This window comes from Equus asinus, chromosome 6 (assembly GCF_041296235.1).
Source record: "Equus asinus isolate D_3611 breed Donkey chromosome 6, EquAss-T2T_v2, whole genome shotgun sequence".
NCBI classification, from domain to species: Eukaryota; Metazoa; Chordata; class Mammalia; order Perissodactyla; family Equidae; genus Equus; species Equus asinus.
In genome coordinates, this window is record NC_091795.1 from 75,036,697 (window position 1) to 75,051,749 (window position 15,053).

Genomic DNA, 15,053 nt, shown 5'->3' on the forward strand with positions numbered 1-15,053 from the left:
AAAAAAGATACGTAATGGAGAAGATGGTCCCAATTTTACTGGACAAGCAAACCAACTCCTGCCTCAGCTCTTTCTATACAGACTCCTAGTCTTACAATTGGCAATCCCTTTCCCAAATACACAGCTAATAAAAGTGTGTGTCATTGCTGAATTTCTTAACTGGCCTGTTTCCAAACATCTGATGCATTCCTCCACGACTTCTAGGATTGTGTCAGCAGGACCCCAAGGAATGGCCGAGCAGCGCTGCCTCGTCCCCCTCTGTCTGAAATACTTCAACTGCACACAAGAAAGCTTCGTCCTGCCAACGCTGAGGGCATGTTCTGGACAAGAGCTTACTCTTTGTTTCACTTTTAAACTATTTTGGAAACAAGTTATGGCACCTGCCTCCAAAATAAAATGTCACATTCGCTCCCGTTATTTTCATTAATATTGTCATACCTTTCTAGTCACTCCTTGCTTTTGTCATCTTTTATTCCAGTAGACCCACTTTAAACCCAGGGTCCTCAAGCTTCGGTGTGCATCAGTCAGCAGGGTACTTGCAAAATCGAGGGTCATCCAGTCACCCCTGGGGGTTCCAATTTGGTCGGTGCTGGTGGGGCCCCACAACCTGCTTTTGTTACGCATCCCACAGCGGGTTGTGAAGCAGGGGGGTGCCAAACACCACTCCTTGATAAAAGCAGCTGTGTGGAATATGAAGAAGTGTGATTTAAGATCTTCCTCATTAAGGAACAAAAGAGGAGTAGGAAGGACCAAAGATCCAAAACTCACATTCACTGGATGGCAAAATGGTTTCTCTGGGGTCTCCTCAGCGAGCGTGGGGAATAATATGTGTAGTAACGCACGCAGATGCACCTGCTCAGATTCCAACGTTCCCATCTGAGACTGGGGAGCTGTTCCACTCCGTTGGGAAGGGGGAAGAAACATTAGGCTCTGGTCCCCAAGGCCTGAAGCCCAAAGGAGACAATTTCCCTGTGCTCCTCCTCCCTTTAAACGTGATAAAGGGGGAAGGGAAGGATGTGGAAAAGGAGGAGGGGGTGGTTCAGCTAGAGCAGCGGTTCTCAAACTATAGCTGTCTCAGCATCGCCTAGAGGGCTTGCTGAAACGGAGTGCTGGGCCCCGTGCCCAGTTTCTGAGTCAGCACATGTAGGGTGGGGCCCAAGAACTTGCATTGCTAACAAGTTCCCAGGTGACGCTGATGCCCCTAGTCCTGGGAGCACGCTTTGAGAACCACGAGGTCGGTGAAGTGTCATTCAAGCAGTCTATATTATAGGACAAAATGGGGCAAAGAGAAAAAGCCGCTAACCCTCCAAACTGAGCATTAAAAACTGTTACACAGGGAACTTTGCTGTAATATACATTCTCTCATAACAAAAGGAGTTGCTTAATAACGTAAACGTAATCTCGACATCCATTGATTTAAATGAATTTCAGCTAGTCTTTCCCTCAGAAACAAATGCAACTTGTGATGCTTATTAACCAAGAAACCTTACTGAGGGTCTAATATATACACAGAGCTGCTGTGTAGGCCAACTTCCTAATGGATAAAAAGTAAGACAAAAAACAGGGTCCTTGCCTTTAATTTACTTACTGTCTATATTATTCCACCTCCAATTACTAAGGCATTTTGGACTAAACATAACATTTTCACTATCACAATAAGAAAGAAATGGAGCTCGCTCAAAAGGATTCCTATCTTTGCCTGCACTCTACTTTTGGGAGAATAAAGCAAATCACAGTGGGGTGATGGGGGATTAAAGTGGGGTATTTTTCCTTATTTTCAAGCCAACTTCCAGGAGGTACCACCATAGACTATAAACCATCAGTAAACAGGATGATCAATAGAAAGACTTGTGACACAGATCTGTCATCATTAAAAGCCCACTGAAATGCATTAAGCATTCTATTTTTCAAGACAAGAAATCTAACAACACTTTATAGAAAAAACTTTCACAAAACAGCCAGGAAAACTTTATTAATAATATCACTTTATGTTTATACAGCTCTTTAGTGAAGTATTTTCATGAACCTCATTTTATCTGATCTTTACTACTAAATGGGAGGTGTAGCCAACAGGTGCTAGTAACCCCATTTACAAACAGGAACAAAACTGCCCAGAGATGGTGAGTGACTTGCCCAAGACACCCAGCAGAGGCTGCCTTGGCACCCACCTTGGGCCCACCCCACAATCTGTAAATCAGATGCAGATGGGGGACGGGGGTTGAATGAAACCACAGAACTGCATTCAAATGTATTCCAAAAGTTTTATACTCTCACTTTAACACATCCTTACTGCTCTCTGAATTTTCTATGATCACCAGATTGGGATTTTATCTTTAGTTTTTAAAGGATTTAACATTTTGTATTTAGTACCATGTGAGGATCCCCACTAATCTGCCTTTTAACAGCAGGGCCCAGAGATTTTCCTTTTTCGACCCTCACGCTTTCATCCTAAGTCTCCACCTCGTGGCTCTGGTGAAAGTGTCCCCTTTCTGCCGGAGCTTGGCGGGGGCGGGGGGGGGGGGTGGGGGGTGGGGGGTGTCCAACCAGCACGGGGCTGGTCTGGCGATCTGGGTGCAGTGGAAGCAGTCAGGCTATGACAGCAATTTGTGTGTGGCCTTGGGTACTTCACTGTTCTATACGCAGTTTTTCTCACCAATAAAAATCAATAAAGGTGACTGAAGGAATTTTCAACTTAAGACATCCTTTTTCCATGCCTTCAAAGAAGTGCTGAAAAATACCAAATCCCGTATTGTGTTTTATTCCTTAATAGTAAAATCCACTTGCATTTATAAGTCCCCTTTATTATCTTATTGACGGCCTTACACAGCCTACAATACCTGACTGGGGATCCAGCCCTGTCTCCCTTACCACCTATTACTCCAGTCCTCCTTGACAACCCAATAATACTCACCTCTGGGTCCCTGTACTGGGCCAGGCCTATTCCCAGCCCAGGGCCTACTGCCATAGCTGCTCTCTTGGCCTAATGGCTCTTCCTGCAGACTCTTTCACATCCCACAGGTCTCACAGTCACTTCCTTATAGAGACCTTCCCTGACCACCCCCCCCCCAGCCCTCATCAGTCTGTAGCCTACCACTCTGTTTTATTTTATGGTACCTAACACCTTCCATGTGCCAGTACCCTAGCACACAGGGGCTCAGTGAAAGAGCAACACATGAATCCATCTGCTCATTCATTCATTAAATCATCCATTCATTCATTCCATAAAAGTCGACGTGCTTACCGGATACTGAGGATAAAAAGATGGCTATGGTGTGATGCCTACCCTCACAGAGCTCATATTCAAGCTGAGAAGCCAAACACACACACACGATGGTGATACCATGTGAAAAGTGTTAAGACAGAAGAGGATCTGTACGCCTGATATTCGCAAAATGACTTGAATTAGGTTGGGTAATGAATGTACTCTCTCCATTCATCTCACTCGGGTTTTAAAAAGTCTCAGAGGAGTTAATTTTTTTTTAAACAGCTTTATCAAACAGTAATTTACATGCCATACAATTCATCCATAGGAAGTACATTTTTTTTTTCTTCTTCTTCTTCTTCTCCTCAAAGCCCCCCAGTACACAGTTGTATATTCTAGTTGTAGGTCCTCTGGTTGTGCTGTGTGGGACGCCGCCTGAGCATGGCCTGACGAGCGGTGCCATGACCATGCCCAGGATCCGAACGGGCAAAACCCTGGGTCACTGAAACGGAGCATGCATCTTAACCACTCAGAGGAGTTAATTAATTGATCTGCTTGAACCTTCACAGCTAATGGCAGAGGCAGAAGTTCCCCAACTCTTGAATCAATGTAGAAATGATTCATCAAGGTGAGCTGGTATGTCTAGGCCGATTTAAATAGCTTTTACAGTGAGACATACTTTGAAGATCCTAACTGGTAACTATCCACGTGATACGGTGTTAAAATGAAATACAGACGGGTGAAAGGATGGAGATTCTACTTTTAACTTATACTAACAATAACAGAATGAAGTTCCTGCAGGATTGAAAGTGAATTTGGAATTATTTGGTAATCCTATAAGAAATATAAACATTTTTAAGTCTACAAAGACAAAAGATCCTTATTATTATATTTTCCTTATTTTATTATCATATTTTCCTCCAGTGGCTTTTTTACTGGTTACATCCTATCTCCTCTGTGAAGATTCTCCCTTCATTCATTACCAAAATACCTCTGAAGGTTCCCCTACAGCCATTTCCCTCTCACCTCTGAATAACTGATCCCTTCAGAACAGTAAGCTGACCACATCAGCTTCAGATAGCAACACCTCTTCCAATTCGTCTTCCTCTCCATCCACCAAACTCATCTTTCCCCTAGTTCAGCAGAACCAAGAACATGCATTCAAAAACCAGCACATCGATCTCTCAATTTACAAAACACGACATTTCGCAAACTGTTTACTTACGTCTGTGCCAACAATATTACTCAAATGTAGTGGAGTGGAACAGCCACAGGGAATAGTGTAGTTGGCCAAGAGCAGTACTTGGGGATCTAAAATTACAGGGAAAATCATACAACATTCATTTTATTTAGTCCCAAATCTCTATCAGATGATGTTGAGCAGAAAGATTCCAAAATTGGCAGGGAGAAAGGAAAAGTCGTCCTAAAGTTTGGGCCATGCCAGGGCAGCCTTCAGAGAGAAAGCAGGAGGAAACAGAATAAGGTGGTGTGGCCTTGAAAAGCTGTCATAATAAGCAGTGTCTGCTGGGCAAGGGTAAGCACACAGAGAAAACAGGGGAAAGAAAACCAAATGGAAATTACTGCCAAAAGATGAGAGTAAACAAAGAAAAAAAGAATTCTTTACATAGGATTCAGAGGACAGTATTTACAACACAGCAATGCCAGAGATGCCACTTCAATTTAATTCTATTCAATTTAGTGAGCATTCGTACTATGGCAAGGAACAGAGCCTGGGTACTTAAAACGACACAAAGAAAATCCTGCTCCCTGGGAGCTCCACACTGATGGGGAGACAGAAGTCTCTGCCACCTGGTCCAGCCATACCCAGAAAGAAGTAAGAGTGAAATCAGAGTGCTCCGGGAGAGGGGGAGAGGGAGCCATGATTTCACCAGGGGAGCTGAGAAACATGAAGAGGGGTGAGTGAAAGGCTGGGATGCCCAGGAGGGGGCGGGCCGAAGCAGAATGGGCGTCCCTGAGAGCTCCGATACTGTTGGGCAGGAGTCCTGTTCTCCAAGCACTCTTCACATCTGTATTACCTCATGCTGTCCCCGCACAACCTCTGAATGACGGCACCGACATCAGTATACCTGCACTGTGAATGGGGTAACTTAGCCTTGCCCCAGGTCTCGTAGTCCCAGGTCACGTGGTGAGGAAGTATGAACATCAAGACAGGAGCCCTATATTCTGACTCCAAAAATCTGAACTTCTAACCACTGAGATACACTGCCTCCAGTTCAGGACAATCAAAACTACCCCCTGGGGGGTTAGGGGGGTGGTAGTAATAAGCAGCATTTCATTCTTGTAACCACAGTGTCTTGAGTCTAAATGACACTGTATGCACAGATTCTTGATATCCAATGGACTGTGCCTACATGAACTGTTCAATCCTTAATTATTAGCACAGCAAATTAATAGGTGCACACGAGCATATACAAATAAATACAGCTCTGATGTACTTTTCCATAAGTTGTTCCATTGGTTGTTCCAAAACAACCAATTTGTGCCACACCAACAAATTATGTACTATTTTCTCTCCACTAACAAGACAGGAAATATCATTAGTAAAACTCACATTTAGAGCAAGATAAGACCATAGTTGCTCCCTTATCTATAAATCTGTGCGTAATTACCACATCAGGGAGTTTTTAAAAACATGACCCTGATGGGTAGCTGTTGGATATTCATGTTCTATATTTTTGTGTATTCAAAATACATAATTAAAAATAGACCACTTAACAGAAAAAACACTCAATGTGTTCCAAAGTGTTTAAACCTTTCTAAAAACCAATTTAACCACCTATGTATCATTAACAATTTTGCAAATTTCCAACTCTTATAAATATATATTTATCAAACATTCAACTAACTAAAGAAAAACTGGATTAAAAAAAACCTACATGCAGAAATCTTTGTAAATACTATTCAACATTGAGCTAAACCGATATTTAGGGGGCTCCCAACTTGAGAAGTTTCTAAATAGTTAAGTGTTGGGCTTGGCCTTTAAATTCCCACACAAAAGGTACTAAGTATTGCCCAGGAGAGGGTGCCTTCTGGATCACTTTTTCTCAAAATGTGGGCCACCTTCATCAGCATCTCCCAGGGTGCTTGTTAAAAACCCCAGAGACTCTGACTCCATAAAGCAGTTCAACAAACTCCTGCAGTGATCAGATGCACGTTCATGTTTAAGAACCATCAATTTAGGGGCCGGCCAAGTAGTGAAGTGTGGTATGCTCCACTTCAGCAGCCTGGGTTCAGTTCTTGAGTACAGACCTATACCACTGGTCTGTCAGTGTCCATGCTGTGGCAGCAACCCACATACAAAACAGAGGAAGACTGGCACTGATGTTACCTCAGAGAGAATCTTCCTCAGGAAAAAAAAAAAAAAAAAGAACCACAAATCTAGAACCTCTTAAAACAGACCAAGTGAAAATGGCCAGAGTCATCAAAATCACCAGTGGCCAATTCCTTCTCTCTCCTACTCCCTGGAGCAGCCAAAGCTCTTACGTAAGGGAAGAAGCCACACTAGACCCACAGTCACAGATCACAGACCCTATGGGAGGGTCGCAACTGAGCCTTGGCCCACCCATCCTTGGGCTGTTGCTAGGGAACCCCAAGTGCCCTAGGGGTGACCCAGCTCTGAGTGGCCCACTTCTCAAGCCCACGTGCACAGCACCTATGGGCTTGTGTTGTGAGTTGAATTATATCTCCCTTCCCCACAAAAAAATATTTTGGAGCCCTGACCCCCAGCACCTTAGTATGTGACCTCATTTGGACCTCATTTGGAGATAGGGTCTTTATAGAGGTAATCCAGTATTAAAATGAGGTCATTAGGGTGGGCCCTAATTCATTATAACTGGCGTCCTCCTAAAAAGGAGAAATTTGGACACCAAGATAGACACACAGAGAGGAAAGATGACGTGAAGAGACACAGGGAGAAGATGGCCTTCTAAAAGCCAAGGAGAGAGGCCTGGAACACATCCTTCCCTCAGGGCCCACAGAAGGAGCCCACCCTGTCGACATCTTGATTGTGGACTTCTAGCCTCCAGAACTCTGAGACAATAAATTTCTGTTGTTCTAAGCCACCGAGACTGTGGTACTTTGTTATGGCAGCCCTATCAAACCACCACAGCTTGGAAATCACAGAGGGCACTTAGCCAGTGAAAGCCAATCAAGATCAGAGCTGTCAGGAGAGTGAAGACCAAGAGCTCAAGTGAGAATAGCCTAGGGTGGGAGGAAGAACAAGGAACCAAGAGCCCCAAGCTCTGGGGTGGGGTCTGAGCACTGCCCCCTATCTGCAAAGGGGGTAACAAATCACACCTTCCTCTCCTGCCCCGACAGGGTGTGAAGCTCAAGAAGATGCTTCCCGTTGGCTCAAAGGCCCTGCACAAGTTACCCTCACCCCACCAGCAGCTCCTCAGTGTATGCTCTGATCTTGGTCACCATTAAAACAGTGGTGATACAGCCCTAGCACTCCAACTCACTCTGTTCACTGCTACAAAGCACTTGGAAGCAAAATCTGCATTTTAGGAAAATTCAATTCGAGCTCCCAAACATGTTTGAGTATGTTTGGAATATCCAAGACAACAAATAACAGGGTCAGAAACAGCAAACTCCTGTGGTTGCCAAAGGTCCTTTCAACAAGTCAGGCATCCTAAGGGCCAGGGGTTACCGGGTAGAGAAACACTTCAATAACGCAGGCCAGGCAGGGGCAGGCAGTGTGTTCAGGCCAGCCCATGGGCTGGAGGAGGGCTTCACAATGAAGGTTTAAGTACTATCCCAACACAGAATTTATGGTCCCTAAATGTTTGTTTTAACTAGTGCTGTGAACACATATTTGACCCAGGCTGAACTTGACCTCTGGGTCCCTCTCCCTTCGCTGGGATGTCTGTGCCGCATGACAAGATTTTCCAGCCGACCCTCCCACCCCTGCTCCCAGCCCTGGGGCCGGGCGGCCCTCCCAGCAGCTGCCATGGTAAACCTCACTGCAGATCTATTGGCAAAGCAGCTGTCAATGGTCATAGCAGGCATACGAAAAATGTGTAATCATTCTGGGCCCGACTCCCAAGCTTGGCTCGCACAACGCCGAGCCATGGCCTGAAAGCCCTCTCAGTCACCTGGAACTCTAGCCACATTACACACTCCTGGACAATGCCATCTACTGCAGCATCTATGAGCGCCAAGGGTATACATAACTCTGACTCCTCCGTACATAATTAAGGAAAATTTCTAGCTTTGGTTTCTTTTTCCAAAGTAGCGTGGGCTGAATGCCAATGGAAAAGCAATGGAATATCGATTTTCTGTTTCTTGCTAAGGAGAGAACAAGTCATTTGATGTGCCATGAGTTAAGTGAGTAAAAACAGACCCTATACTCCCTACAGCTGGCTGCATTTCTCCTCTATTCATAGAACCTGGCACGCGGTAAAAGCTAAACAGATATCCGTTAAATAAATGAAAGAACTATCCACGCACATAGGGAGGGGATGCCATGTGCCAGGCACCCGCTTTGGATTCAGATCTGCCATTTTTCCTCTTCCGTCCACCTCACCCTGCCAAACCAGCCTCACCCTCATCTCGTCTTTACTCTTTTGTGTTGTCTGCTCCCAACTGCAGCCTCCTCTTTCAAGCCGAGCCCACTGGCACTCTCTCCCTCTGGCCTGCATTACCCTGAAAGGGGGACAAAAAGATTGGAAGGACCAATAGGGGGTGGGTTCACTTTGGACAGAAGGAAAGAATGCAAAAATGGGGAGAAGCAAAAACGCTACACATTGGGGGTTTAATGCCCCACTTGGAAGACAAAGTTTCTAAGCTACAAAGCCCTCCTATAAATGTTAACTCTTTGAAAGAGAACAAATGTGGTACCATCTCTTTTGCCCAAAACAGATATGACTGTCAGCAGTCACTCCATATTAATAACTAAAATGACATGTCCTGTGCTATAATTTCAACTTCTAGAGATCCACACACAAAGGGTGCCTAGAAACACAGCATTAACATGCAATCGGGCAGCTCCACATAGCAACTGGGCGGCTAGAGCCCCCAGGACCAGTTTCGTGGATGCATACATTCATTTTCCGCCCCTGTGTGGGTCTGCTGCCTGCTTGTTTCACATCTTTCTGATTTGCAATTTAAGGTTCACGAAATCTTCAGTCTTCAAAAGTATCTGCCTGTGGCCCATTTAAATTAAGTTTCAATCAACTAAAAACAATCCAGTCTGGCTCGAAGGGGCACATTATTTTTTTCACTGCATTAAGCAAACTGAACAACAAACACATCCAATCTCTTATGCAGAAATATTTTTTGCAGCAATTGGACATGACCTATATAAATGAAATTCTTCAGCTAAAGCCTTTCAACTATCCTGAAAATATAATGACAATTAGGAGGCATCCTGGATGATACATTTAAATGTGCATACACATTTTATGAGGACTACTATCTGAAGGGGGAACTTCATGTTGATAGGTCATTGAGTTTTGTGTTCTTAAGTGGTAATAAACCATATCCAAGCACAATTGCTCAATCTCAGCATAATAAGGAAGTAAGAGAGGAAATAGACCACAAATCAATTTCTTTTGCAATCTAAATTTCACTACGATTTACTGAAGTAGTTGCAGTCACAAAAATTGGTGTCAGGATTTTTTCCATTCAATTTACGAATACTTTAGGGGAGTATTTTCCCTCTAAACAGCAAGCTTTTACACAAAGAGAACTAGAGACACACAAATAATCTAATATTTAGTCTCTTTTAAAGTTCTTTTAAAATAAATCATTCAGGGGTACAGAACAACCCAACCACTTTCTTTCTTCTTGGTAATCAAACCCAGGACAGGATGGGAGCGATTGGCTTTTTCATTTATCGCTTTTTTTTTTTTTATCTTTATTGAAGTATAATTGACAAATAAAAATTGTCAATGCCATCTACTACATATATTTAAGGTACTTGACTTGAAGTTTTGATATGCATATATGTTGTCAAATAACTGCCACAATCAAGCTAATTGACATATCCATCTCCTCACATAGTTAACATTTGTGTGTGTGTGTGTGTGTGTGTGTGTGTGTGTGTGGTGACACCACTTTAAGTTCTACCCTCTTAGCAAATTCCAAATACACAACACAGTACTGTTAACTACAGTCACACTGCTGAGCATTAGATCTCCAGCACTTATCATCTTGCGTAACTGAAACTTTGTACCCCTTGACCAACATCTCTCCATTTCTCCCTCCCTCCAAGCCTAAACTACTTTAAAGCTATAATATAAAAAGGGATCCACAGCTACGTTATTTAAAAAGACAACGACAACGGCTAGTTCCGGAAACAGACACAGGGAAAGAAGGAAACCAAGTAAGAGATAAATGAGACAGGATTTACTTGGCTTGATCCAATAATGAACTCTAAGAATCTTTCTGCTCTCATCAAGGCTGTTACACCCATTCTCCCTCACCTCAATACCTTCAACAATCCTACTAAGTAGACAAGGTTTTAGCATAGCCATTTCTAGAAGGGAAAATATATCATCACAGAGGTCAAGTGAATTCTTCAAGGTTGCATAGATGGTGATGGCTTCAGGATTTGAACTCAGGTCTTCTGAACCCAAGGCCGAGGTCTTTCCTGGTGTCACACTGCTCAGCCATCGATACAAGTTTCATGCCATCAGTGATAACCCCAGTTGTCCTGTCTGAAGGCAGAAGGCTCCTTCATCTCTCTGGCTCTCCCAGACACACACACGAAAAAGTCCACCATTGAAACATATCCATCTAGTAGACACTTTACTTTGGAATGAGCACTGACCTATCCCAGCATCACTTTTAAAAACACAATTATTCCTAAAAGGACCTGTGATTTAAGTTTCTAGCTTTTGGGCGCAAATTAATTTGTCAGACTGGGCAGTATAGGAAGGCTAATCTTCGGAATGCTGAAAACCATTGAAAAGGAAAGTTTTTTCTCAGATCCCAGTGCTGTCCAAGGGCTATCTTCTAAGAGCTGGAAGGATGACTCAAACCAAATGCCAGACACATTTGTTGTAGGTACTAGGAGACTAAATCAATGTACCAACTTCCTCTGGAACCCAGCGACTGTTCAACCCTAACTCTTCTGACTGGTAGCCTTCCGCAGCCTCTCTCTTTCTGGGTCATGAGAAGGCAAACCCAGCAAAACCTAGACACACACATGCCCTTGCCTCCCTCACCTGCAGAAGCAGGAAGCCATGAGGCAATTCCCCAAGATCTGGATGCTCTCCTTCCACAGCATCTTGGGATCTTCTAGAACATCTCTGGATCCCCAAATCCTCAGACAACCTGAGAAGGGGGGACTACTCTCTTTTCAGAGAGGCACTCAACTGCATCACTTGCCAAGTAAATTTCTTAAAGTCTTCGGACATTCTAACAAGTGTCAAGGAGCACCCACCCATCATTTATAAAACCCTGTCCTGTATTTTTAATCTTTACACAGCAATATCCCACTGCAATGGTGCTGTCATGGATGGGTTGTCTCCACGTTACAGCAAAATCATATCGTATCAGGTTCTGAGCAGGAGTTACTGAAGGGAGAAGAGGCTGTGTAATTTGACCTGAGCAATTGTAAACTCAAGAAAATGCTGGTGCACTACTGTCAAGCGTAATCTAAAAAGTGAAAAATTATGACTTAATCTGAAATGCCTACCACCCTGAGCATTTCTGATCTAGTGGTTTGAGTTCAATAATCAGGAGGCTGATAGTGAGTGCATGTCTGCCATTACTCCTTGATCACAGCCAAATCATAACCCATCTGGACACTCCTTTTTACAAAATTAAAGCCACTATCCTATGTCTTTCAAGGATTGAAGACATTTTTCAACAAGCAAGTTCACCAAAATGACTGGACTAGAAACTTTCTTTAATTCATTCACCAGTATTTTAAAATCCAAACATACACCAGACAAATTGCTAAATTTTACTATGCTGAACACTACTAAGCAGCTGAAATTCTGGATGATTCCAATCCACATGGTTATGGCTCGAGCTCTATGCAGAGAATACCTAAGAATACTTAACCTTTTCTGAATGGAAGTAAATTTTATTTCCATTTAGCACCAGACAGAATCAACTTGTCAAAAGGGGTCTCAAAATACATTTTAACTTAATCCTTAATTCCACAATGCATAGGGGAAATATTTTCTGACATTCTCAAATCTAGATGCATCATTAATCCACTTCTCAAAAATACTGCTAAGCACGTGTACTAACTGGAGAAGCACTGCAGGGAACCCCACTTGGTAGAGTGGTCACCTCCTGGGAAACGGTCAGCCCTCAACGATGGAGGATTCTAGCTGCTGTCTTCAAAAGGCTCTAAAAACTACTCAAATTTTATTCCAGATTAGAACCTTCTACTTTCATCTTAGAGAATGTTTTCATTTGTTGATATCCACGGTTAAATTAACTGTATCGGTTCTGCCCGATAGCACATCCTCCAATGGGAATTTTTTTCCCAGCTCCTGATTCACAGGTGTGACAGAGTGATTAATACCTGGATTGAGTGCAGAGGAATCTTGGATGCACGGTTCTGTACGAGGAATTGCTGCTGGTATTGATACTATCATTACCCTGGCCCAGCCCTTCCTGGGTGTAATGAAGGCTGCAGATCATGGGGTGGACTGCATTGCACACGTCAGCTTCTCCAGGGCAACATGAGCCTCTTCAAGTGACCCCTGTGGGATCCCCCTCATGTGGACAGCCCCACTTTGCAGGGCCACTGTGAACACAAAACTTACGTTTGGTGCACCTCTGGGAGCCAGGGGCTTTACTCCAGCCGTGGCAGCACTGCCCTCCACAGACATTGACCCTGAAACAAAGCAAGACCCTGAGTCCAGGAGCAGCAACATTCTCTTCCAGAGAACCCAAGCTTCGGGAGGGTTCCCACAATGGGTAGCCAGGATGCCATATCCAAAGCTGCCCAGGTAGAAGGATAGGGACCATGTACCAGGGAAGGGTGAGAGAACCAAAAAGCCTGCATGAACCAAAACTGTACAGGAGGGGAGAACAAGGTCCAAATAAATCATTTTCTTAACCCCCAAAGTAGAACCAAATGTATTTTGTGTATTATCTGCGCCCACATTTTAAACTGCATCTGAGTTTTAGAAAGAGTCCACACAGGGGTGAGATCACAATGCCTGGAACCACCCCTGAAGAAAAAAACCAAACAAGCAAAACAAGTTTCCCCCCACACTCCCAATATGCGATTAATGGGGAGAGGGGACAGAGAGCGCCCAATAATAGAAACTTTCCAACCGAAGATTCTGTCACCGCTAAGACACCCCGCCCCAGGAAAGCAGACCCCACAGGTGCAGGGAAGCCCGAGGCCATAATTTCCAGGATGCTGATAAGTTCTAGGGCACAGCACGGGAGCTGGGTCTTTACAGCCAGCCCTTCCCAAAACGTTTTTTTCATTAGCTAGAAAAAAATTAAAACTGAGTTGCAAAGAAAAGTTTAATTGATGCTGAGGGAGTCGGGTGAGTGACTTCATGTTTACGCCCATCTTCTAGGAGTAGCCGGGTTCGCGCTCAGGAGGTTACGCCCCAGGCAGAAATGCCTTTTGTGTTTACTAGCAGCTCAGTAACAATGCGCTCGGAGTTTATACCAGGGAAAAGTTGCGCGGCTCGCCCGCGCTCGGCTCTTCCCGCCGCGCTCCAGGGCGGGGAGACAGCCGACCCACCGCGCGCGGCGCCCGCGGCCACAGCGGAGCTCCGCGGGGCCCTGACCCCGCGGTCCCGGCGCGGGCGGCGCGCGCGAGGAGGGAGGGTGTGGGCTTACCCCTGCAGCTGCTGCTTCTGGTGAACCTGCAGCCTCGAGCCCCCGCCGCTCTGGGTGTCCTGCGGCACTTTAGAGCGCACGACTTGCCTGCCTTGTTTGGCGATCGCCGGGTGACCGCCGGGCTTGGGGTGGAGCTGCCCGCCGGGGCCCCCGGGACGCGCCGGCTCCGGGGGTGGTGGTGGCGGCCGGAGCCCCTGCAGGGCCCCGCCGCCGGGCTGGCTCGTGCGCCGCGTCCGCTCCGAGGGCGCCCCCGGGGAGGCGCGGCTGGGGGCCCCGGCGCCCGCCGAGCTGCGGCTGTACCTGGCGTTGAGCGCGACGTTGAAGGTCCGCGGGCGCGGGGGCCCGCCCAGCGGCAAGGCGCCCGCCGCCAGGCCGGGGCCCGGGCGCACCACGTACGTGATCCTCCGCACCCGGCCGTGCGCCGACGACGCGAGCAGCCCTGCCCAGAGCAGGAGCCCCCACCTGAGCCAGGCCCCCGCCATCGCGGGCCCGAGCCGGCGCGACCGGCCCCCGCCCCCGGCCGTGCGGCTCGCCCGCTGCGGCCGCCCGCGCGCGCTCGGGCTCCCCCGAGAACGGGCGAGAGCCCGGGAAAGGCGGGGAGGAGGAAAACTCGGTTGCAGGAGAGGAAGTTCTGCGGGCGGCTGAGCGGCCCCAGACCCCAGCCGAAAGCGGCGGGAGGAGGGGGCGGGCGTGGGGGTGGGGAGCGCGGGGCCCGGGCGGGGAGGGGCGAGGGGAGCGGGCTGCGCAAGGTGAGGGTCTGCTGGCCGAGCCGCGGGTGCGGGGGGCGCCGCGCCCGGGACCCGGCGAGAGTGGGCGAGGCGGGTGTGAGCGCGCGGGACGCTCAGAGGCAGCCCCGGCTGCAAAGTCTTTAAAAAGTTTCTCTCGCCGTGGAACCGAGTGTCAGATCTGAACAGCCAATCTGCAGCAGACGTGACGTCAGGCAGTAAATCCTAATTGGGGAAAGCGTGAGATGAGCCCGAGAACGTGCCGCCACCCTCCACATCCACATGGATCGTGACTGTGGGTCGGCGAGGCAGAGGTCCCCGCTCCCCAGCCCCGTGTC

The 15,053-nt window shown here is 46.5% G+C and overlaps 1 protein-coding gene across 8 annotated transcripts in view; it reads right to left on the reverse strand.

The window, feature by feature from the left end:
• The window catches only part of LTBP1 (latent transforming growth factor beta binding protein 1), a 390,791-nt gene extending 375,941 nt beyond the window's left edge, over nt 1-14,850 (reverse strand). For 5 of the 8 annotated variants that reach the window (XM_070512278.1, XM_070512277.1, XM_070512279.1 and 2 more), the window contains exons 1-2: nt 13,991-14,608; nt 12,952-13,022 (exon numbers count right to left, since the gene is read on the reverse strand). In XM_070512278.1, the coding sequence (XP_070368379.1) occupies nt 12,952-13,022; nt 13,991-14,472 (553 nt within the window). In that variant the 5' untranslated portion in view covers nt 14,473-14,608. Of the gene's footprint in view, nt 1-12,951; nt 13,023-13,990 lie in introns of all 8 variants that reach the window. The other 3 variants (XM_070512275.1, XM_070512274.1, XM_044772223.2) reach the window with 3 other exon arrangements.
• Nucleotides 14,851-15,053: the final 203 nt, after the last annotated feature.